The sequence below is a fragment of the Amphiura filiformis genome, chromosome 11 (assembly GCF_039555335.1).
Source record: "Amphiura filiformis chromosome 11, Afil_fr2py, whole genome shotgun sequence".
Lineage (NCBI taxonomy): Eukaryota > Metazoa > Echinodermata > Ophiuroidea > Amphilepidida > Amphiuridae > Amphiura > Amphiura filiformis.
Genome location: NC_092638.1, coordinates 39,437,152 through 39,463,492, shown reverse-complemented (window position 1 = coordinate 39,463,492; position 26,341 = coordinate 39,437,152). Strand labels below are relative to the sequence as shown.

Here is a 26,341-nt window from a genome sequence, read left to right as displayed (position 1 = left end):
TATTATACCGTGAATTTTTTAAAAATCTAAAAATTATTTGATATCAGAAGGACATTCCTCGTATTCAGAATTCAATTCGATATGTCTGATGTGCTCTCATGTTTCACAAAAATACTGTCGAAACGTTCATACCAGAACGGGCTAAACATAAAGTATATGTTCAAGTATTTTTGTTTAATTATAAAAAAAAATATGAAGAGACTTCGTTGTTTTTCTTTTGGTTTATTTTTTCTTTTATTATCATGTAATACCACAAAACCTAACTAAACCATAACTAAAAAGGCAATAACTAAGGTGCTTCTGCATTACTTGCTTTAATCTATTATAGGAAACGTTGGACTATGCCATTTTTTCTTTAATACCAAAATGCACATTTGGAGTTATTTTACTGTTACAATGTTACAGCGTAGTCCAACGTAGTCTAACTTGACTGAATTAGCATGAAGAAGAAGAAGGAGCTATCAAGGAAGAACAGATGATTAATTGTGTTTTCATGGAAGAACAGATGATTAATTGTGTTTTCAACTGATTGAGTATCCCAGGTTAAAGAAGAAATAAAACAAACAAACAAAAGCTATAAGAAGGGGGAAAAGGAGAATAAGATAATTGTAAAGGCTCTACTTTTTGATGCTTTAAGTTCTAGATTTCAAAAAGTCTCCAGTTAGTTTCTCCCCCATGGAACCCATAAATTTCCATGAACACTTGGTGAGGCAGAGTTATCACAGTTTGGGTACTGAAGTCACGTTGTACTGTTGTAATCGTCGTAGTAGCTCAGTCACGTTATCAGGATATGCTTGTGATAAATCTTTGGTTTCCAACGGGTCTTCTTTAATGTTAAACAGGCAGATAGGGTGGTACTTTTCACTTGCTGCTGGTTTTGTTAGTTGACTCGATAGTTCTGCCCATGTCCCCGTTGCTGTATAAAAAAAAACAAGATCGTTATTTAGTGGTCGGAGCTTTCGATCCTACTCACTTACATAAATAAAACTAACTTTGAATTAACTATACAGGCATTTGTTGTGGATATGCAGTTTTAAGTAGCATATTGTTTAACTTTCAAGTTTTTAAGATATCATGTTCATCTCTTTGTTTTATTAAAACACGAACTTACATACACATGTGAGTTCTCACATCAACATACGAACACACATCTGACATATCCTACCCACTCCCTATTCATTACATTCGACTGCGGAGCAAGCGACTACGAAGTTTCTCCAAGCACAATGATCCGTAGCTAGAGAAGCAATAGCATCTGGTTGTAAATCGGTGTTGATATCCCACAGGAGCTTCTGTTTATAAGTCAGATAGCTTCCTGGGGTATATCTTCTACAGGGCTCCTCCACTGGCATCCTCAGGATGTGTTCAAGGAAACGAATTTGACGCTGCTTTACTAGGTTGATGAGAAGCTGTGTGTCAGTCATAGCATAGATCCGGGCGTTGCTCACACGGTCAAGGCGTTTGATGTTGTGCATAATCCTACAGAATGATGTGGCGAATGCATTTATCAGTATGTTTCGACTATGTTAATAAATACGTATTTATAAACACGCACGTGACCACCTCCGAGCTGCCATAACAGCTTGTAGACAGAAAGTCTAGAGAGTGGTCTTCCTGTACATTTGAATGCAAACATGGCAAAGGCATTAAACAACACGACACTCTGTAGAGCAAAATTGACTATTTTGTTCAACCTTATGATTATATTGTAAACGTTGTTATTGTTAAAACGAGAACCACTAACCGCGAAATATGTAAAGGGTTCACAAAAAATAACTCCCCCCTTAAAATTACAAAACATTTCTTTGCATAACTTGACATACATTTCGTTGATTTGAAAAATTCAAAAACCTGTGAATAAAGGAATCATTTTCCTACCCTCCCAAAGTTCTTTTAAAAACGAATCTTTTTGCTTTGGCCAAAAATAATCACATTTTCCAAAAATGATGCTTTCAGAAAAAGTTGTACTTTTCCACATCCTATACATGTAGTGTACAAAAACATTCTCGATATAAATGTTTTGATTGATTTAATGGTGTTTTTGTTTCCTTTAAATTTTATGTATACGATAACCCAGTCACCCATGCAATCATCTTGCAGTATAAATCAATGATTCATTAACATGTACGGGGTATTTCTAGAAGGTTGTATTGCGGCGGTGTTTCAAAAATGGTAAAATCAATTTGGGAGTTACAAAACATTTCTTTCCATAACTTGACATTCATTTTATTGATTCGAAAAATTTAAAAACCTGTGAATAAAGGCATCTTTTGGTTACGCTACCAACGTTATCCCTCCTCAAAATCCTTTTGTTTTGGTAAAAAATAATCACATTTAAAAAAAAAAATGCTTCAACAAAATTGCACTTTTCAACATCCCATACATGCAATGTACCAAACTTTCTCGATATCAATGTTATGATTGATTTAATTGGGTTGTTTTCCTTCACCTTTCTGTCTCTGATCCCTTAGTCACACATGCAACAATTATTAAGTGCAAAACAATGATTCGTTGAAGCTAATTTTGACATTAATGAGGATGTTGAAAAGTGCAACTTTTTCTGAAAGCATCATTTTTGGAAAATGTGATTATTTTTAATAAAAACAAACAGATTTTTAGAAGAACGAACTTTGTGAGGGTAGAAAAATGTTTACTTTATTCACAAGTTTTAAATTTTTCAAATCAACGAAATGTATGTCAAGTTATGTAAAGAAATGTTTTGAAATTTTAGGGGGGAGTTATTTTTTGTGAACCCTTTATATCCAGCAAGCTTAAACCATTAGCCCCTGATAGAGGGCAGGGTCTGAAGAATGAGGGAAATTACGGGGTCAATCAATCTAAACCTAACCCTAATCTCTAACCCTAATCCCTAACTCGAATCCTAAACTCTAACCCTAATCACTAACCCTAATCCCTAACCCTGACCCTAATAAATAACCCTAATCATAACCCTTATCCCTAACCCTAACCCTAACCCTAATCCCTAACCCTATCCCTAACCCTAACCCTAATCATAATCCATAACCCTAATCCATAACCCTAACCCTAATCGCAGACTGAAAATAGTAATGACTTGTAACTAACATTCATGTAACAGGATGTAACCTTAATGTAACCGCATTCAACAGCATTTTAAAATTGTATTCAACAGAGGGCACTATACTAAATGGTGATATATTCACAATTGTACGATTGTGGTATATTCACAAAGTAAGACAGGAGACCAGGTTGGATTCTCGGAGGCATGTCTGTACCCAAACCAACGGTACCCCCTTGTGGTAAACATCAGTATACAATGGTTCGCTTCAAGTTCAGTAGTGACGTCAATGCTTACCGTGTTTGCGCTGCAAGCGTACTGACAAACAGCGTATGTACGCGTGCGTGTACGCTCTACGCGATTAACTATACCTGCACCATTCAATACTGCGACCACAGAAGTACGTCACTATACTGAACTTGACATGTACCAAACTATAACCTATAACCGCGGTTCTGCCCGGGTCCGTCCGGTCGACTTCTGATTTCATCCCTTAGAAAATTTTTAGGAAAAATTAGTTGTTTTGCTAAATCATCCCCACTCACCCCTAATAAAAATCAAACCCCTTGAAACCAAGCCCCAAATGAAAATTCCAATACCCTAAAAACCTAAACCCCAAGTGTAAAATTGAAAATTAACCTGGCAAACACAAAATTGCACTTTAATTTTGAGCTAAAATATTGTACAATTGAACATTTTTGTGGGCTTCGCGCGCATAGTAACACACGAGCAAAATGATGTCCACCAACAACATTTTTGTCTTTACCCCCTGATACGCCACTGAACATGTAAAATACTTGGACACCAAAAACAGATTTTTACACAATTCACGTTTTCATGAAAAAGTACAAAATGTAGATTGTATTAACCAAGGAACTGTTTTAAAGAATTCCGGTTACCCAATTGTTTTCAACGTGACAGGGTATTCCCCCGATTTGCGCAATATTCAGTGAATGCCATGAGTCTATACAGGGTGTCCCAGGAAAAATTACCGGGTGAATATATTTGGATATAAGTCAAGAAATAGGCATATGAATCAAACAATTTTAAAAAATAAAAAAGCATTTTATTGTGCATCACACTACGTAAAGTTTTTTAATTCGGTTGACTGGTTGCGAAGAAATAAGCGATTACATATTGCGCATTACATCAATGTAATTCATTCCAAATTTGATCAACAGGCGCTTTTTTCATACTCGCTCATCCCTTCCTAAAGTTTTTGCATCTCATTAAATTTCTCCTCTTATCTATAGTTTTAATTCCGACGGTGTTTTGTTATGCTTACTTTCACTGAAGGTGAACAACTTGAATATAAGTTTTAATTTACCTTTACATTGATACATAGTGGTTGAATTATAAGAAACTTAATATGGATTCCTGAAATAGGATAGCAATAACATTAAGGCCGTATGCAGACTTGTTTTTGACGTAAAATATTTGATGTAACATATCTACGTTATTTAATCTATTGTCATTCTATTTCCAGTAATGTCTGATGACGTAAAATCGATAATATATTTCTACCATATATTATACGTAACATTATTGAAATAGAATGGCAATATTATACGTCTAATACTCGGAGTCTGCATACGGCCTTGGCTTTAATTCCTTATGCAATATGCTAAACTTTCCAAAAAAAACAAGAAAGACATGATTAAATGAGCTTGTAGCTTCTAAATTTTGATACTGTGCAATATTATGTTTAAGCTTTAAATATTTATTTCAAGTTTTATATTCATTATTCAGGACATTATTTGAAGCAACGTTTTGTCCGCGAAAAAATCCTAGCTTTATTCCTGTATGTTGTGTAATATGTTATATTTGAACTTTTTGATGAACATTTGAGCCAAAATAATGATCAAGTGTTTAAAATTTTACTTAGAAATTAGCTATTTTTAAAATTTTGGATTCTGATACGCATTCTACTTACATTCACCCGATAATTGTTTCTGGGACACCGTGTAGTGCATATACACTGAACAATAACAATAGTTGGCAAGTTCAACGATAAGTAAATCGGTATAATGAATTATTTACAAATCCATTTAAAATCATTGAACCGTATTACTATATATTAGTACACTAAGATACTGACTTCATACATTGTCACAACTACGCGTGGACACTGTAAGCACTATATAAATGGCGACAGTTATTTCCTGATTTCTAGATAGGTGAGTAGGTGATAATACTGTGATAATAAATTGTCATTAAAAGTACATAATGTAAAAAATATAATGCATTTTGCTACTGAGAACCGTCTATAATTATAATATGCTACTTATAACGCAATGTCTTGGCAATAGGTTTTCTTTTTTTTTCTTTGAAGCACATTTCCAAATTTGACTATTTCCACTATGCCTATCGTCAAATTGATGACCATTAATCTTGTACTGCTATACCTCAATGTTGTTGGTGTTGCTGCTGCAGATTTAGGTAAGGTATCGTTAAGCTTAATTTTACTTAACCCTAGAACTACTGAGCCATATTTTGTAACACGAACTACGAAGAGGGGGTTGTTGCGACCCCCCCTTAATTTTCAATTATAAACATCATACACCGTTATTTATAGTAAATATATAGCTATCAGTCTCCTCTATCTAGTGATACCAAAATAAGTACAAACATTCCCCACATAATGTCGATATGACGTCATAATGTGAGGGCGTACATAAAAATTTGGGAAATTCTGGCTATGTACAAAGTATAGGCAAAATTGATTTTCACCAAATTTCTGCTAAATATTATTAAAGGAAAATACTATTTTCACCTAACTAACAAGTAAGTCAGTAGCTCTTGAAATAATTTCACAAGAGCGAAATGAAAATCATTGGGGTCTCACTAACCCCCTCTATGGTCATCTTTGATGGCCGGTCCTGCCCCCGGGTAAGGTACTGGGGTGAAAATTGTATCATGTTTGATCATGTTTAAAAAAAAGTATCTATCAATGCTGTTCAGTGGCTGTGCTCCTATTGCACAATGTTTTAGCCGCGCGTATGATATTTTAGCGTATGATTCGACATGGATTGTTAGTTTTGATTACCGACGGTACCTATAGCACGTGCCCTTGATTCTAGTTGGCATTTTCGAGGAGGGTGCTCTCTATTTGTACGTGAAAGTTACATTCAGGCAAAGAACCACGTGAGCGCCATTAGGCGAATCTTTACGGTAGCATAATAGCGGTCTATGTCAGTATCCATCTCGTCTGATTGCGATAGATCATGCAACAAATAAAACAATAAAATATTATCCCAAGCTTCATATTCCATTCTAAATTCGTTATATTTTAAATAATATATTTTAAATAATATATTTTCCTTCAATTATAGTTATTTCTCCTAAGGATCCATACGTAACTCCTGGATCAGCTTTGGATATCATCTGTACCTGTAATTCAGCAGCGTGCAAATCAACCGATATTGTGTGGACACGGGACTTTGTTGATATCGAGGCAAAGTCGTATAACATCGTAAATACTGAGACAACGTCGCAAATATCGATACATGACATACAGCTGACTCATCAGTATGGATGCTGCATGGCTGATGATCCACAACGAACAGCTTGTTATGGGCCATCGGCGACAAATGTAAATGTAGGAAGTAAGTGCGTATTAAGGGATGGGTTTATATGTGTGTAAATGGAGGAGAAATGGGAGGATTTTGGCATGTTTGCTGTGATTGTTTGCCTAGCAATATTGATCACAAGTACACAATTGATGGTGCATATCAAGGACCAAACTCTATAGTTTTATATTTGAGCACGATCACTTCTGTAAGGTCATGGGAAATTATGTAAATCGGCTTTTATATTTGATGTTGCATATCGGCTCACGCACTTTATTTTTGTACCCAGTATTTCACAAAGTCCCTGTACTCTGATGACCCTATGACTTTTTGCTGGTATGTTGAGCACTTTAAACAATTAATTATAGTACTTACCTCCTACTTTAGGAACATGCGTATGTCTTAATGTATGTCGACCATGTCAACAACCCAGTGTAGTTTTACATGGTTGGAAAAGTCTATTTCCTTTCGCTATTTTGCCAATCATAATTCATAAATTGTCCAACTTTTTTTTTTTTTAAGATTTTTACAACTATTCCGCCAGCAAGGAAACACAAATTTATGTGTATCCAGTGCGTCCTTTACGTTTAAATAGTTCAGTTTATTGTCAAGTTGTGCCTCTATACGCCATATTTACGGAATTGATGATACGAGCTGATACGGAATTTTTGAACCCAAATTTCTTGAAATATACATTACCTTTTTAACTTCTCGCCACGAAATTGGATTCATAAGAAGGTCAAATACAAGCCTTTTATTATGGCTGGTATCATCATCTCGATTGGTGTCTTGTGTTAGTATTATTCCATATTTTGCTGGTAGAAGTTCAATGAAACCCTCCATAATTCACGACTACTGTCACTTGTGTTATAAACTCGATGTGTTTACTATATTGTCGCTCGGGTCCGCGACTAATCGCAGGGACCAGTCTATCATTAGCTATTCTATACACTTTTCAATAGCCTTATTGTGATGTGTGGGAGTTTTAAAAGCCGAGCCATGAACAAAATATAATGCGAGCACCCGGGGGGCATCAACTTTAGAGGTGACGGTATGTGCCTGTCAATATATGCCCCTCTTTTGAAGCCGACTATACCCGATGACAGGCACCTTCAGTTTTCAAAATATTATACCCAATGACCCCTTTTTCATTTTGATTGTACATAATTGACCGTTTTTTTTTTAAAAAAAAAACCCAACGTTTTGTACTGATATGCGCCTACTTCGCGACGCTTGTACAAAATGTAGGCACATATACCCATCAATTCTAAAGTTGAGTGCCCCAGGGCGAGCTGCATACTGCGGGCCAATGAACAATGAGATAGTGGCTTTTCTGATATCACTTTGAGGAACTGTTGAAGTATAAATCAGCCAACGAGTAGGTGTGTCCAAATTGCACATCTTGAATTGAGACCAAGACATGCTGTTATTTCAATTGTTATATCGTTCCGGTATTACCTACCATTGCCTACGAGATGCAGTTCTAAGGTGACAGAGGGACAGGTCTGCAATTCGATTCCACAACCATTCATACCTTTCATCTGTTTTATTGTATTATCGTGCGAATTGCTCCGTGGTACCTTACGGGTACCTGAATTTTATTTGAATGAAGATGACTCTGTCATGCTCGACGTCATATTGCATAATTTCTATACAGTATATGCAATAAACCAACCAGAACAGTATAACAATTGAAATAATAGGCAGTTCTAAGAAGAATATAACGTCATTCTGTATTATTATTCAAGGTTGTAACGTGTGTCTATGCTGTCATGTAGGCCAACCTGGCAACAGACACGCCCCCGGTACAAACAGATGAAATTTGTAGAAAAGCGTGATTATGACAAAAAACATTAAAAAATGATACTTTGAGGTATTGTTTTTTTAATTTTTGTATGGCAGATCATACATACACATGTGCTGAGGTCAAAAAGGTAAAAATTTTGTTTTTGACCCCTGACTCACCTGTCATTCCAAACAACCCCTTAACTGCATCTAATTTACTAAAACGGTCTACAACGTTATATCCTAAGGTGGGCTAGTCCGAAAAGTTTCCTAGTAGCTCCTAGTACCCTAATCCTAAACCGGGATACCCTAACCATAAACTTAAAACCTTCTAAAGTCCTACCCCAACATTTGGCCTAATAAACCTTTTTTGTGTTTCGGACGAGCATGACGAGGGCGTATAGCGAACTAGTGAACCTAAGGACTAGCGCCTGCACACTAGTAAACGTATACATTAGGCCTTTGTAAAGTTTTAGCATACGTAAAAGTACTTCTTCAGTTTCTGGTTTCTCATTTCCCAGTATAGTACATTCAAGTGTTTGGTTGCTGGTCCGATGGGTTAGCCGATAACTTCTTTAGCATATTTATAGTGGAGCGAAAAACGGATCGACCTAGGCTAATTTGTTTCCGTTTGCAGGATTCAAATTCTTTCTTTTGTGTTATAATATTGCAACCGAAATAAAGTAATACGCAGTACAATAATAGAAATACCAAAGCGGTACAAAAGATTTAATGAAGTTGACATAATCATAAAATCATAATGGTCTCTTTAATTGTCGGTATTTATGTTGTTTGTGTTGCAGTTCCGCCGGGACCAGCTCAAAACTTCAACTGTGTGAGCCGGAATCTAGACGATTATTGGTGTGAATGGGAATGTAATAATCCAACGATGTTGAAGATGACATACGTATTTCAATACTCAGAGTAAGTATAAACGGTAACTCAGTTTTTAAAAAATTCTGGATTTTTTTCCTTTAAAGCATCACAATAGTCAAAGACAGAATTTAAAAAAAGACTAGTTCTCGCCTGACGTCATTTGTCAATCAAACTTGGTCACGGTTTGTTTACGAGTGTCGATCAGATTGAGTTTCTGAAGGCGGTGGTAATTTTTCGGCATTGTCTACGATTCCTTTTCTCCGATCGGCACCAGATGAATCAACCCTCCTTTTACGCGCTATTAACCAATCAATGGTGTTAGGAGTATGCTTGCCAGAAATGTCAGACGCAAGTTTGTAGTCTTTAGACTGATAGTAGACTGGTAGTAGACAGTAGTACTGCGCCCGTGTGGCGTCCCTATTATGATCCTAAAATAAGGTGTGTCTTGCATGCGGGCCACAATGATCAGCGGATTTCTGTAAAGGGCAACTTCTTTATGTATAATTGCACTTTTATAAAAGATAAACCCCGAAAGTAATCGTTTCGATAGGGGCGCCGGCAGGTGTGGAAACACACCGGGAAAATACTTTCGCAATCAAGTGTTAAACTAGTATTTTGATTGTCTCCTTCTTTCCATAGTGATAACAAAACGTGGTATAATTGTCCAAAACAAGGACTGTGTCGGCCTAATGATTGTCCAAAACAAGGACTGTGCAAGTGTTTAGTTTCGTCAAAGAACCATTACAATGCGGTGGAGCAGTACATAAAACTAACATCCAGGAATGCGATGGGGAGCTATACTGACACATTGACCTTTGCATTTCAAGGTGAGAGTCTTAAGAGTATAAAGCCTATACCATTTTCATCGGATCACCGTAGTTCTTGAATTACGGCCAATAATATATAAAAAACAAATGTTTTGAGCGCTTCCCCCTCCCGAGAAAGGTCATGCAAATGGGGCGGAAATGATTCCCCTATATCAAGCCTTGGGATGTCCATATCATAATTGTGTGTGTCAGCTTTACTTGTCTCAATATATTAGTGTAAAGACCACTAGGTCACACCCTCTTAATGACGATGAAAGGCAAACGGGGCGATCTGCCATTTAATCCTCGCAGTAAAGCAGTTGCAGTTTGTATTGCTTTTATTCTCTGGTATATATTTCACCTTAATGTAGCAGCTATCTTTCACCGGTTATAATTCTTTTAAGTGTGGTTATTTTTGATTATTTACTTGTTTGTTTGATCGTTTCTTTTTCGACAGATATAACTATGCCAAACCCTCCTAGTAATATAAGATTTAAAACCATAAACTATGATAGCATCGTGGTAACATGGAATTTGCCAAAAGAATGGAACCATGATTTCAACGCAACACTGCAATACAGGCTTCGCTATGGGTTGATCAGACGGCGTGAATATACATCTGGTATTGGATGTGAAAATGTCATAAGTTCAAAAATAGTAAGTCTAGTTGAATAGATTTTTTTAAAGAAAGTTAAAACTTTCAGTTTGATATTTTTAGTCCGACGCGTAGGACCTGATTGTTTTAGCCACATACCATCTGTACTGCTTAATAAAGATGAACCGCGAAAGTCCACCAACCGCGAAACCCGAAGAAGCGGGTTTCCGGTTGGTGGACTTTTGCGGTTCATCTTGAGCAATACAGATAGTCTGTGGCTAAAAACAATCAGGTCCTACTCGTCGAACTAGATATTTTGAATACCTAGATGACTAAGAATTACATAAATACATAAATATTTCTTAAAGAGGGCATATCTTAAAGAATTGTGAGCCGATTGAAATAATTGGGTTTATTAAAGCTAGCGATTTAGGGTTTCTTTATACATACCAAAATACATTTGATCAACTTTTCAGAAATAGGAGAAAAAGAGGGCGCAATGAGGATTATGTTTTTATTGAGACACCCTGTATGTTGATAAAAATTACTGTAAGTAATCCGTTAAGGGAGGTGTTATGAGCGAACCGTGGTTTGGATTCCAGAGGGAGGGTGCCTGTAAGAGGCACAGCCATCAGAAAATGAATAACTGAGATCGCGCGCCAAATAAACTTACTGCAGTACTTTTCCAAGTCTTTAAAAAAAATAGACATAGGTGGGAATCGAACCCGGCACCTTCCGGTTCTGAATCAACAGATAGTATCACTAAGCCAACTTCCTATCTGCAATAAAACATGTGATATTAATTCTTGATAATGTTTCACGGAAAAATCAATACTAATGTACGATGTCATTCTCTAATAGAAGTCCCACAACTAAAGTAGCAATCGATAAATCTGCTCACTCAATCATCAAATAATCAATCGAAAAATAAATAAATAAATAAATAAATAAATAATACAAAAAGAAATTATAAATTAGTTTTTCTAGGACCTACCGTACGCTCACATAGGGCCTGCACTTTGGCTCGACATTTGAAAGGGGCGTGAATTCATTTTTGGATACGCCCCTATTATAATTAGGTAATACTCGACTCACACACATTCCCTATATGTATATACATGTACCACATGTAGTAAATCTGCCTGCTTTATCTGTATTGTGCCGTTCTTAAGAAAATACGGTAGTTAAACACGATTTCATCAAACATTATAACAATAGCTCTTTTACAGTGTGCAATCATCCCGGGAAATAATTGGGCAATAATAGAGGATGTGCGTGAAATTAGTGATTGGCTCCATACAAAGGAATTGAACCGGTGTCCTTCACCGTAATCATGGCGCAATGCAGTGCATTCAATCAAACGTTGTCGTCAACCTATTTGATCGTATAGTGCATTTGTTATGTGTGTGAGACGAGCTGTCGCGGTAGATTGCAATAGCTTGTAATCATGCTTTTGTTGAATGAATTTGAGTATTCCGCCATATTTACGGTATGATACGTCATAATCTAGGTGATTATTTGCATTGGATGTCTTGAATACGCTGGCGAGGTTGTGTAATAATCGGATTAATGCTATAACAGTAGGTGAATACAAGTTTTGAATATATCGCGTTGCAAAGCCCCATTCAGTGATCCCAACAAAAATAAAAAAAAATCAAATTGTTACTTTTATAAAAAAATTTTAATGAAAACAATTGGCAAAAAACCCAAGAAAACGGCAGTATTGACGAAGTTGAAGCCCCATTCAAATACATGTAGCTAATTTATATATACTGTCAGTATATAAATTACAGATTCACGTAAATGCATTATTTTTGTCTTAAATAGGCCTACACGGCTTAGGGCTGAACCACTAGCAGAAGACACCAAGTTGATGTTTTATGACCTTTGACATTCTTTTGTGGCGAGTGACATGGTCAGTTCAATTCACGCCGAGTGTCCTTGACAGGTTTAACTCTGCTTCAGTGGTCATGAAAGAATTCAAAAGATAACCACTGCCCCAACAATCCCAAGCAATTGTCTGAAACTGCTCTTCGGATGATGTATCATAAGAACTCAGTCGTCAAATGATGATAGTCATATAATGACCAAAAGATTATTACTGACTATATCATTGAAGACTGAGTTCCGCATCTTGTACAAAATCTGAATTTTGATGATTTTTACGATCGTCCGGATGAAAAAAAATCACTGAATGGGACGTTAGTTCCCTCCTCTCCTTACACTGGCAATATGAATCAAAGAAAAATAAAGAAAAAATAAATAAAACAAGAAAAAAAAAAGACAAAGAAAAGAAACAATAAAAGAAAAACAAATATGAAAAGTTCGAACAATATTTGATTTATAAAATTAATGTGACCGTGATGAGGCTCGAACTCACCACCTTCCGATTTAAAGTTCGAAGCGCTAGTGTACCAAATTCTGATGCCTTACCAAGTGAGCTGTGCTCCTGAGATACGAAATAAAAATAAAATAATACACTGTATACCTGCTTGTGTCGGTAATTGATTTACTCAAATTCCATAATGGTACAGTGCAACAGAGCAAAAATGCCCAAAATTTAAAAGCTAGGCCTATATAATTTATGACCACTATACACTACACATAAAAATACTAATACAAGGGAATTTCAACGTAAGAATCCAAACAATTAAGTACCAACATGCACAGCATTGTCCTTATATTACATTTGGGTTTTAACAAAATGTTATCAAACCTCTACTGTGATTGGCAGCTGCACAAGGCATCTCTTTGATAGTTGATAATGGCCATCCATTCAGCAAGTGGCTACTAACTGACCTTGACAGGCTTGAATGAGCACTGTCATCTGCTACAAAACCATCACACTCTAGGACCTGATCACTCCATAATGCTACAGGGAGCACAGTACTTTGACAATGGAGTGAAAGACTATTATTATTGATTAGGCGCGGATTTTAAAAGTACAGCTCTTATGCGTGTATAGCAAAAATCATGTAACTAAAGTACTAAATGCATTCTGCAAAATGCGCTCTGACCAATTTATAAAGCATTTCATTAGCTTTAATTTGACATATTGTTTGACATATTTGGAATTATGGTAAATCATTAAATAAAATATTTATTAATTAATCAATTATGTCAATTAATTAAAAATTTAATGCAAATATGCATATTTCTCTGACAGAATTGTAGGATTTGACAAGAGCCATCTTTCTTGTAAGTTTGATTCTTATAACATACCGGTATCGTATTGCGTCCCGTTATAGTTGCAGAAAACAAATACGTGTGCAGGACACACACACACACACCCCCACCCCCACCCACACCCAGAGGATCGTACCGATTTACAATCGTATAACATTCATTGGCGCTAGTAGTAGTAAATTCCAATTTTCTTTGCTTTACCTCACTTGTTCTGCTCAAAATCAAAAGGGGACATATCTGACAGTAAAGCTTACATTTTATGGAAATTATGTTTAACTATTTGCTTAAACAGCACAAAACAGATAAATCAGACAAATTTACTATACATAGGCCTATACATGTATGGTATGCCAAGGACTGTTTAAGAATATAACATTAGATTTATGATATTTACTTCGAGGACTGTTATATATCAAAAATGTGAAAAATATCAAATTTTAATAATTTGTCATAAAATTTGTATTATATCGTGAATTTCAAACAATGAAATTTATTTGTATCAGAAAGACATTCTTCGTATTCAGAATGCAATTCGATATGTCTGATGTGCTCTCATGTCCCACAAAACATACTATCGAAACGCTCAAAACGCTCATTCCAGATCCCTTAATTTGGTTAATTTTCTTTGTCTTTTTTTTTCTTTTCTTGTTTTATTTATTTTTTCTTTATTTTTCTTTGATTTATATTCAGCATCGAAGTGGTTACGTAATTCTCTTGGTTACCGGATCACGCTATTTTGATATGCCTTCTTCAAGTGCCATATACTTTGTGTGGTGATTGTTTCGATCGTGGTTCATAACTCAAGCGCGTGATCCCGTTGACATAGTAACATTACGTAACTTCGATACTGAATTGCCAGGGTAAGGAGAGGAGGAACTAAAGGCCCATTCAGTGATTTTTGATTTTTTTCATCCCGGCGATCGTAAAAATCATCAAAATTCAGATTTTGGATACTAGACTGCGGAACTCAGTCTTCAATGATAGTCAGTAATTTTATATTTTGGACATTATTATGACTATCATTTGAGGACTGAGTTCTTATGATCCGAGGAGCAGTTTCAGACAATTGCTTGGGATTATTGGGGCAGAGGTTATCTTTTGAATTCTTTCATGACCACTGAAGCATAGTCAAACCTGTCAAGGACACTCGGCGTGAATTGAAAGACCATGTCACTCGCCACAAAAGAATGTCAAAGGTCATAAAACACCACTTTGGTGTCTTCTGCTATCTAAAGGCCTATGGCTGATTTTGTACCTTTCGTCATTGTCATAGATGTGCTAACATAGCTTGCTAGTGCAGTGGTTCAGCCGAAAGCCGTGTGTCTAAGACAAAAAATAATGCATTTACGTGAGTCTGTAATTTATATACCGGTACTGACAGTATATAAATTAGCTACATGTATTTGAATGGGGCTACAACTTCGTCAATACTGTCGTTTTCCTGTTTTGTTTTTTTGCCATTTGTTTTTCATTAAAAAATTTATATAAACGTAACAATTTGATTTTTTTTCACTTTCGCTGGGATCACTGAATGGGACTTTATAGCGCGGATTATTCAAAACTTGTTTTTACCTACTGCTATATAGGGGCCTAGTATTAATCCGATTATTACATAACTTTGCCAGCGTATTCAAGACATAGGTTATGTAGGGATAAACTGTACATGGGTATAGAGGCCCTGCATGCTTTTATCGATTGGCTCCAAACAAAGGATTTGAACCGGTGTCCTTCACCGTAATCACGGCCATCAATTATTCCATGTCACGGCGCAGTAGCCTACAGTCCATTCAATCAAATGTTGTCAGTGTGCGAGACGAACGATGTATAAATCTGGAGGTCACATCATCACTTATCATCCTTATTGTAAAAAGTTTGTCCAATGCATATACTGTGTGTATTGTTCCCGGGTATTGTCAATGCAGTCAAGCAAACAGGTATTATATTTTGAAAAGGACGCTATAGTATATTCACAGGGGTGTCTTGAATGGCCAATCATATGGGACATAATCAAATTGCAGTGACTGCTTCCTTTGTTACCACATGTCAGTCATTTTGTGATTATTGGACCATGTAAACCTGCAAAAAACGAGCCAAAGTGCAGGCCCTATGTGGAAAAATAAATCAGCGCATAAGAAAAAGAAACAAACGCTCGGATTCGAACAAGCGACACTGAGAACAGCAACTAAGAAACCACAATGCCTTAGACCACTCGGCCATAGAAGCACACAGTCTTCTCCATGTCAAAAAATATATATTTACCTTTAACGTTGCGCAATATTGGCACATGACACGGGCACATGTCTGTGGGTAAAGATACTGCATGATAGAAAGGCGTGCAAAGGATCTATCCCTGAAGTTAATGGTCATTGACATGTAACCAATTTTTTGAATACCAGCTACACTCAACCTATACAAAGAAGTATATTATTAGGCGTTGACGCAATCATGAATGCGGGAAGTATAAAACCATAGTCGCCACTCGTGCACTTGTTTGAGTCCACAGGTATTCCGGAAACAGCATTCAACCCCGAATTCAGAGGTCGATTTTGGGTTGTTACATGCAAATACAAACTAATTATATCATGAAAAAACCCACCAAGAGGACTACGATACTTATTCAGAGCCAATCTACATTCTGTTATTTACAAAAGCCGACGACGGTCAAAGTAAAATTATAAAAGGAGCAAGACCAGATATCAACGTTAAATCACGGTAAGCCTAAAATCGCATCGAAAACGCAAAAATGCAGTCACAAAATTTATAATATTACTAAATCACCACAACGAATTGTAACGTAGGTATGCAGAAAAGAGTTGTATTAGCAATAACAAAGTATGTGCAAAAAGATTTGTCTTTGGCATGTCGCTTTTTTGAAAAATAGCCAAAAATATGAAATTTTGGAAAAACGCCCCAAAATTTAAAACAAACATGAACCTTCCAAAATAAATATATATTAGCACTCGGCGGCCCAGTCACTACCTGTCGCTGTGATTTGGGGTAACTCGTTGCTTCCCTTCTTCAGATACCTGTACTTCAAGGTCGCTCATACCCCAGCCCTTAAGGGAACACGATCTTGAAATCAGGAAAAATAATGTATTACTTTTTTGACAAAACGTACGAGCGTACATATCCTTCATATAAAATAGCACGAACCCTGATAAGAATCACTAGCTTAAGAGTCAATATGCCGTTTTCCCCTAATTACATTATAATTATTATTATTTATTTGATATCAGAAGGACACTCCTTGTATTCAGAAGGCAATTTGGCGTGTCTCATGTGCTCTCAGGTCCCACAAAAATATTGTGCAAAGATATAGGTAAACGCTGTCAACATGTTCCAGGTTTTTTAGGAACGGGTCACATATATCTTTGTAGCTTGTTCGATTGGACAGACAGAATAAAGTAATACTGTCTACTGTAATACTGATTGCTGTAAATTGTGTGACAATATCTTGATCTCTTTTCAGGAAACTATACCTTTTTCGACAACAAAAAGAAAATATACACTAACCGGCCTGAAAGCATTTTCTACATACTGTATCTCAATGGGTGCTAGTGTTTATACCGGTTACCTTGATATTCCAAAATGGAGTTCGTGGTCCGACCCCGAAGAATCACACACGAGTGAAAGTGGTTCGTACTTCTCTGCTTTATACATGTAGTATTAGGCATATTTTTGGGATTTTTTAAGGGCGGAATTGTATTGCATTTTGCTTTGTATGCATCTGCCAGTGTGGCGCAAGTCAATAAACATCACTAGGTGAACGAACGTTGTTTTTTTGTTTGTTTGTTTGTTTGTTTGTTTTATTTCTTCTTTAACCTGGGACACTCAATCAGTTGAAAACACAATTAATCATCTCTTCTTCCTTGAGGCCTAGGGAAGAGGTACGTAGACAACTTGATGTACTATCAATTGGTAATCTTGAATGGCGCCAAATTTAATAACGCGTTCACGCTCGTTCATCTATACCATTATGCGAGCCACAGCTGTGACAATTTCGAGTGCACACTCGATAGGCATCAATGCGGATTACCGTGTAGATATCCCCATTGAACGGTAAAAAATACAGCGTAAGATCGGTTTTTGGCCTGCCTTATTGATTATGCCTAGCATAATTGTTTTGCCGACCCATGACCCCTCTTTATTTACCGTTTCAGCTCCTGTGGGAAGAGTACAAAATGTGAGTATCATCATGGAAGAACCAACATCAACATACGAAAGAGAAGTCACGCTAGCGTGGGACGTAAGTCGTTGACTTTTTATTTTTACCCATGTTTAGGGACACCTAAACTAATTATTTCCCACAGTTGTAACTTTTGTGGGACTTTTAGAATAGCTACACTCTAACGATCTATTAATTTTTGAATTTTTGAATATAGAAACTTGTCAAATTTGTTAAGGGAAACTATTCAGATGGAGACATAACAGATTTCTCTTCAAAACGACTGATCAAAATGACATTCATTCATCAAACTCAATAATGAATGCAACACAATGGAGGGTTTAACTAACATGTTACAAACACTATTGTAGTCAATCTCGCTTGTATTATAGAGTGAAAACTGAGATTATTGTCAATTTTAATAAGTTTTGGTATACTTTATCTTCTCAGAGGGGGGTATAAGTAAAAGAATCTTGTCAAAATTAAATGGGTGATCTTGTCAAATAGAATAGTCGCTTGTTAAAATAAAACGGAAAATATTCATTTTGATAAGATCAACCCTTTAAAAAAATCGTCCTTTTCGTGATACTTTGTGATAGAACAAAAACAGTAGCATTGTTAATCTTATGGTTACCTTTCACAATTCTTTAATAAGAATCTATACAATAGAGCATTGTGACGAGAATTCCTTGCATAGAATCAGACAAGAACACATGTATTTTAAATGTAATAAAAAGAAAGTTTTAGCATACATTGGGTGCTATATTCCAAAGTACAGAAAAGCCATACGGCGCCAGTTTCTTTACGCTCACATCTTCTCCAACCCTTATTCGGTGTGTAGGATGTGTATGGATTTCAATTGGAATACCCCAAATAATACCTCCGTTTTACTATTTTACTAGAATGTTCCAATTGATCAGCAAAACGGAATCATTAAAGGGTACACACTATCCATCAAACAAGAAGAGGTTGTTATAAGGATACAAAATACAACTGGTACCACTAAAAGGTACAGTTTTACCGGTAAGTAAACGCACTCTATGTGAATACCCAGTAAGCATAATAAAAACCAAAACAACAATATCATTTAAATGTTGGTTATATAAAGGGCGTACAATGATATAAGACGTTTTAATAACATTCAAATCATTTTATGAAAACTGACTGCAAAACATTCTGATATAATGTTATTTAAGTGTTGACAAAATATTTGGCACCAATTGTGTATGCTCCGCAACATTTAAAACAATTTATCTAGTTAAATTGATCTCATAAATATCGTCATGACGTTTCCGTATAATGACGAAAAGCAGATTACTATAAACCGTGAAGCGCCCTCAGCGATTTGCCGAGCGCGGGCAGCGACAATGGCAAAAACGACCTTGTACCGTAAAATTCATCGCCCTCTATTATAGTCATAATACAAAAGGACCAGTCAACAATTCTCTGAGATTCGTCAGTATGCAGTGATAACGATCTTTGTTTGATTATCACAATATGTTGTCTCTTTAGGAATCAAAAAATTTCAAGCCTATGTTGTTGTGATTAAAGCATTTAACTCTGTTGGATATGGTCCGCCTATGAATGTTGACATCAAGGACCGTACAAATGGTAAGAAAATCCTCTTCTTTTGAATTTGAAGAGTAATTATATAGGGTAAAGTAAAGATACACACCGTAGGGTTGATGCCCTTTAAACGTAAATGGATATTAGTAGCTTTTTCCAATAATTTCACAAGAGCGAGATGAAAATCATTGGGTCTCACCAACCCCCTCTATGGTCATCTTTGGTGGCCGGTCCTACCCCCGGGTAAGGTGCTGGGGGAAATTTTAATCCTAAAATGAGAGCAAAGGATGTATCTACGATTACCTTAGGTCGTTTGGGTGTAAATGCGTGCGTTTTTATGACTGATAAAAAATCTGGGGGTGTCCCCATTCGTAGTTTTAGGGTTATTAAATTCTAAAGTACGTCACGTTGGTGTCACTCAAGCGTGCTAATTGGTGACGATCAGGTAAGTGACATCATGTTGATGACTCTGCGGTAGAAAGAGTTATGTCCATTAGCTGGTGTGTAATTGAAGTATGATCCGCATTCACTCATGCACTGAAAACAAAAACGGTCATGTGAGAGAGCATCGCAATACAAAAATTGCTGAAAGTAAAGTATAGTATAGTATAGTATAGTATAGTATAGTATAGTATAGTATATTATAGTATAGTAGTATAGTATGGTAATATTTTGAAAATATTCCCACTGCTTTTACAGAGCCTGAGCCACCAGATTTAGTCCAGATCGATAGCAAAACAAACACATCTATGTCCGTTCGCTGGGTAATTCCGTCTGAGCCAAATGGCTATATAAAGAATTACACTATACAGTGGAAAACAGTTGACGAAGATAAGTGGTAAGATTTCTTTTGAAGTTTCGACATAGGTTCAAATACTGTTCATGTTGTGACTTTCTTGTTAAGTGCTCTGTCTTTCGTCTCCCCTCTTTTGCTCTTCTTCGCCACCTTCTGTTTTTCTTCTTCCTTAGTTCCTCGCCGTATCTTCTTTCCATAATAGTCTTCTCTTCATCCTTTTACACTTCTTGTTCTTCATATTGTTCTCGTCATTGTGCCGTCTTCTCCTGATTCTTCATCACCATCGTCGTCTTCTTCTTCTCTTCTTCTTCACCGTCATTTCTTCCTTCTTCCTCTTCTTCACCATCATCTTCTTCAAGTTCAAGTTCAAGGTTTATTTTTTTTAAATCCCAAATCACAATACAAATCAATAATAACAAATCCTAATTACATAAAGCATATTCAAAATGATCTTCAATGAAATATTAACCGTGAGGCTTGTGGCATCTAACCTTTATACGGTCCGCTATTTGCAAGTTTCCTAACCCTAAACCAAACCATAATATTAACCTTAACCTTTTTTTCTGGACCAGCGAACCTTAGGACTAGCAGTTAATCTCCATCTTTACCATGTTTACACGGTAGAATCATATACCAATTTATCATAGTTTAATCATTTCATATCCGCAGGCTAAGTACATTTACAACTTCCGACGATCGAACCAGTTACACAATATCAGGCCTGCATGTGTACACACTATATGACTTGCGAATACGCGCAAATAACCATCGATATAAAGGGAAATGGAAATATCCGGATCAACCATCAAGAACTTCAGAAGGAGGTATACTATATATACTATGCATCGTATGATTAGTTTATCTATAAATAAATCACCTGAAACCCTCTAAATGCTTAAAGACGAGATATACTCTTAACGTCTTTGCAGGCGTGTTGTTAATATTGCAACAAGCGTCGTGTTTTTGGTTCTTCTCTGCGATTTTTAATTCTCTACTGTGATGTTCTTTTCACTCAATGTTATATACCACTAATAAGCCTGGGCGATGTATGGAAATACGACGAGGAACTATTTGTTTGTGTATCTGAAAATACTGCTTTATAATCATGAAATTAACTAAGTTATTATAGCCAAAAAAGTACATTTTGTGTTTCGATGCTTCGAAATGGTATATTTTAGGATATTTTTGTTGCAATATTTACCAAAATTCATCCGCATGGCATCGGTTTTTAGTAAATATTCGCCCCACCTTATTCATCTAGTTTCACCTGAAATTGGTGGCGTTTAACTGTGAGAGTTCTAAATAAGAGAAAATTTCAACGAAATTAGCCATTTTCCTGTAATAGATAATTAGTGGTATTGAACCTCAAATGATCGAGGATTGCTCGCCTTATAATACAACAGAGAATATAGTTAAGATTAACTGACTTAACTGAGTAGGAGGAGGAGAGGGAAACAGAAAGCGATAAGAGGGAGGTAAGAGAGGGGAAAGAAAGGCCCTCAAGAAGTCGGATCGCGGAGTAGGATATGCCTTTAGGAGGTCTAATTTACTTAAAGTCGATAAAAAGAATATAATATAATATTCAATTCACTTTCGTGCCGTTATATTCTTTGTTTTTGCAGTGCCAACAAGAGCGCCCAAGATATTATCTGTTAAAACCGTAGATGAAGAACCCACTGAACTGACCGTTACATGGATGATACTCTCTGTAAATGAGTCACACGGTAGCATTAGCAAATATCGGTTACATTATTGTGTTTACAACAAAAGCATGTCTCATTTATGTACTGGTAAGTCTGTCTTTGTCTTGGTTGAATGTCATTATTGTGTATATAGTCAATAATAGTAACCCATGTCGAATTATAATATATCAGTCTTCATGTAGGATAAATAATAATTTAGTACATGGTTCCACCACCACATAGTTTGAATGTAATTAATCGGTAAAATTATCTTGATTCAAGTTAAATCTGACTCATCGTGTTGAATTTATGTGGGTCAAAAATGAGTAATAATTCCGTGCCACCTTATCAAGATTAGTACATATTTATGGTACGTAAGACCCTTCAAGATTATGGCTATTCGCCAGCGAAGTGGTTACATAACTCCCTGGTAACTGGATCACGCACCCTTTGGAATTGGTAGCCATAAACTTTGTGTTGCGATCATTTCGATCGTGGTGCAGAACTCAAAAGCATGATCCAGTTGTCATAGTGATAATCGGATTACACGTAACACTTTGCTAGCGAATAAAGAGGGACGATTACCGGATGCCTGTTCTTGATAAGCAGTCCCGATAAATCAATTGAGTTCCAATCCACACGTGTAATTTTTTTTTAAACAATTTAAACATGTTAAAGGTCAAACAGTAGTCTAAAATGACAACTTTTAATTTCCCATCAGGTGATACCACTTGGAAGGATGTGATTGGTGAATCAGAAATGTTGAGAAAATCCGAAACATTGCATAATCTGCATACATCTACATCATATTTGGTTTGGATTAATGCTTTCACCAGGGCTGGAGCTGGACCATTGTCGGAGAAAGCTACAGGCAAAACTAGCGACGGAGGTAAGATTTGTATAAAGTTATAACATAACATAAAGAACAGAGCAACTCAGAAACGCTGTTCATTGATATTAGTCAAATTGAGTCACCCATCGAGTAAGTATGAAGTACGTTACTCCTACCCTCAAAAAACTTTCGCGTTTTCACTTTACAACTTTATTTACTCGGGATGTTGTATCTTATACTGAGGTAACCAGACGACTAGATTGGTATGTACCCAGAAGCAGTATTATGACACAAATGGGTGAATACATAAGATAACTTTGTGCAGTCATCTAGTTCCAGGATCGTGACTTTCGCAAGAGGCAATTGATAGGCAAATGTTAAGAGTCTCACCACATGTGTTATGCAAGAGGCTCTGTGTATTAAGCTACCATCGATTTGGACGAACTGTTATACAATGTTGATCTACACCAACTTTACCAGAATTATGTCACATTTATCATTTTATGTTGTTCAATGTATTCTTAACTAATTTGATGCCATTTTTTTCCATATTTGTTCATAGTACCTGGACCTCCGGAGAATCTCTCAGCGTACAATATTACATCAAATACTGTCAGGTTAGCATGGAACGCCCCGTTATCTACTCATGACATCATTCACCACTTCAATATCAGATACGAATTAATAACGGATAATAACGAGTACATGCTGGGCCAATATCTGAATGTAACCGATCTGTATACTGTTGTATATGGCCTTCACGGATATTCAACGTATGCTTTCAGCGTTCGAGCGTGCAATACGAAAGAGCAATGTGGTGAATATTCCAACGCCGTTTTAAAGACAACTGATATAGGGTGTAAGTCAATTTGTTTTCTTCCGGGTTAAGGGATCTAAAATGAGCGTTTATTGCGTTTCGACAGTATTTTTTGTGGGACATGAGAGCACCTCAGACCTATCGAATTGCATTCTGAATACGAAGCATGTCTTTCTGATATCAAATAATTTTCATTTTTTGAAAATCACAATATAATACAAATTTTATGACAAATTATAAAAATTTGATATTTTTCAAATTTTTTATATATAACAGTCCTCGAAGTAAATTATATAAATCTAATGATATATTCTTAAAGTGTATGTAGCTGGGAGGAAAAGCAGACGATCAATTGAAAATTTTGACCTTTCATATTAAAGATATGGATTTTTTCCCAAAAAGACCTAATTTTTTTGGTGTTTTGGGAAAAAATCCATATCTTCAATACGAAAGGTCAAAATTTTCAATTGATCGTCGGCTTTCATCCCACCTACATACACTTTAAGTATAAATCATCAGATTTATAAAGTTTACTTCAAGTACTGTTAAATATCAAAAATATCAATTTTAATGATTTGCCATAAAATGTGTATTAAATTGCGAATTTCAAAAATCAAAATTATTTGATATCAGAATGACATTCTTCGTATTCAGAATGCAATTCGATATGTCTGATGTGCTCTAATGTCCCACAATAAATACTGTCCAAACGTTCATACCCAGCCCTTAAGGTCCCATTGTGGCCTGTACACCATCCCCGGGACACCATCCGCGATAATCAACTTTTGAAAAGCACCCTAAACAAGGATTTAACCCTTGACTAAAACGATACCCGAAACAGGTAACACGCGATTGTTTTCACACCCTAAACAAGGATTTTATTCCTTGCATCAAATTTCATACCCTAAATATCATTTCCGCGTATTAGCAATTGCAATTTTGCTAGCCTATTTTCCAATTTCTCATGTTTCTGACACCCTAAACACGATACGCGCGCGCGTATCGTGCCTACCCACAAAAAACTACCCTTTTTACGCGTTTTCATTATCGCGGATGGTGTACAGGAGCTTACAGACCACAATGGGAGTGACCTCCCCGGGGTTAAGGTTTTCTTTTCTTTAAAACGGACCAGGCATGATGATGTTCAGGCCAAAATTCAGTGATGTGAAATAGTTATGGTTCACCAACAGCCACTAAAACCTATTAGGCAATGACATTGTTTAGAGGTGTCTTTGTCATCCAGCTGCCAGCTATATGTGATTATTTAGAGACAGATCATGTGATATATTCAAATAATATTATTGGTAGCGTGTAAAGCTTATAAACCGGTTAAATCAACCTCGTTTTAAACTCTGTGCAATTTCGTCATTCTACAGATCCAGGACCGCCAATGTTTAGTTCAGTGTCGCCGATCTCTTCAACAGAAATCTCCATTACGTGGAAACCACCGTTGCATCGCAACGGTCCAATTCCATACTATTTAGTTGAACATAGACGAAGTTCTATAGAACCTTCATGGCATAACACCACGGTGTCTTCCACGCATGTTACACTTGAAGTCAAATGTGGAATAAATGAACACAGATTCATGTTTGATTTCCGAGTTTTGGCAGTTAATGTAGATGACACTAAGAATGGACGCCTATTACAGGGTAATGCGAGTGAGACACAGCAATATAGAATGTGCAGCCCAATTGCTGGTAAGACACGAATCATAAATTAGCTAACTCACAATATAATATATCAAAGAGAAACATTTCGTCGGGGCTAATGGTACTATCCACCCAAGTGCCTTGATTGTAACAGTTGTGTTACTGTCAGTTAAAGACTTTCAACATGTTCAAAGACAGCAAAAATTTCTAAGCATCAGCAAAATGCAAGTAAATGTCTTGGCTACAGTATAGCATGCGAGTCGCTCATTTATATTTCGAGCAACATCATGATCGGCAGTCACGATTCCAAGTTCTTATCTCTCTGGCAATATTTGAAATTATTTGGCACATCCTAGTTTTTGAGACTCTGAATTGCCAAATAACTCAGTTATGTAGACCCGTTTCTAGTTCCTTTTGCTCAGGTTTTTATATTATACATACTTTCCTTCCAAGTGACATCGGTGAGGTATATGGTGTAACACAACTTTCCCCCTTCTAAGATCATGCTCTCCAAAACTCTCCATTACTTGCTTGCTCACAGGCTTAGAGCGACTCTTGTAGTCGGACTACTGTAATTATTCTCCAAACTATAATATCCAGCATACAGTTCCTGATTTCAGGTCCTGATAGTCCTTTATCTTCTCCCAGCATCTTGGTATTATAATCCTTCTTATAGGGGGCATTTTCCTCGTTTCCTGTGTTTGGTCTGCCATATGAGAACCATTGATGCTGCTTCCTCCTTCTCCTGGCACAGTGATTTGCAAACTTTAGCCTTCAGATCATGAGTTTCTCGGAAATTGGCAACAGTTTCCTATACAGTTCTTTATTTGTGGTGTGTGCTTGCCATGAAACATGTTGGTTTCCGCAAGAGACATGTGTAACCCGGTGTGTAACAAACATTGCACTCCTCATTTTGAATGTTATTGTCCACTTTTCTGCATCGTATGTTAATACAGAGTCTATGATGTGGTAAAGAG

General features: G+C 36.4%; 1 protein-coding gene across 1 annotated transcript; it reads left to right on the top strand.

The window, feature by feature from the left end:
- Positions 1-5,131: 5,131 nt before the first annotated feature.
- LOC140163671 (receptor-type tyrosine-protein phosphatase F-like) lies at positions 5,132-25,435 on the top strand. The gene is made up of 16 exons (XM_072186986.1): positions 5,132-5,214; positions 5,370-5,476; positions 6,370-6,642; positions 9,195-9,315; positions 9,907-10,094; positions 10,531-10,730; positions 17,324-17,489; positions 18,015-18,100; positions 18,922-19,042; positions 19,532-19,630; positions 20,285-20,423; positions 21,051-21,205; positions 22,004-22,171; positions 22,785-22,952; positions 23,458-23,754; positions 25,089-25,435. Exons 2-16 carry the CDS (start codon positions 5,398-5,400, stop codon positions 25,433-25,435), a joined length of 2,607 nt encoding a protein of 868 aa, XP_072043087.1. The 5' UTR covers positions 5,132-5,214; positions 5,370-5,397.
- Positions 25,436-26,341: the final 906 nt, after the last annotated feature.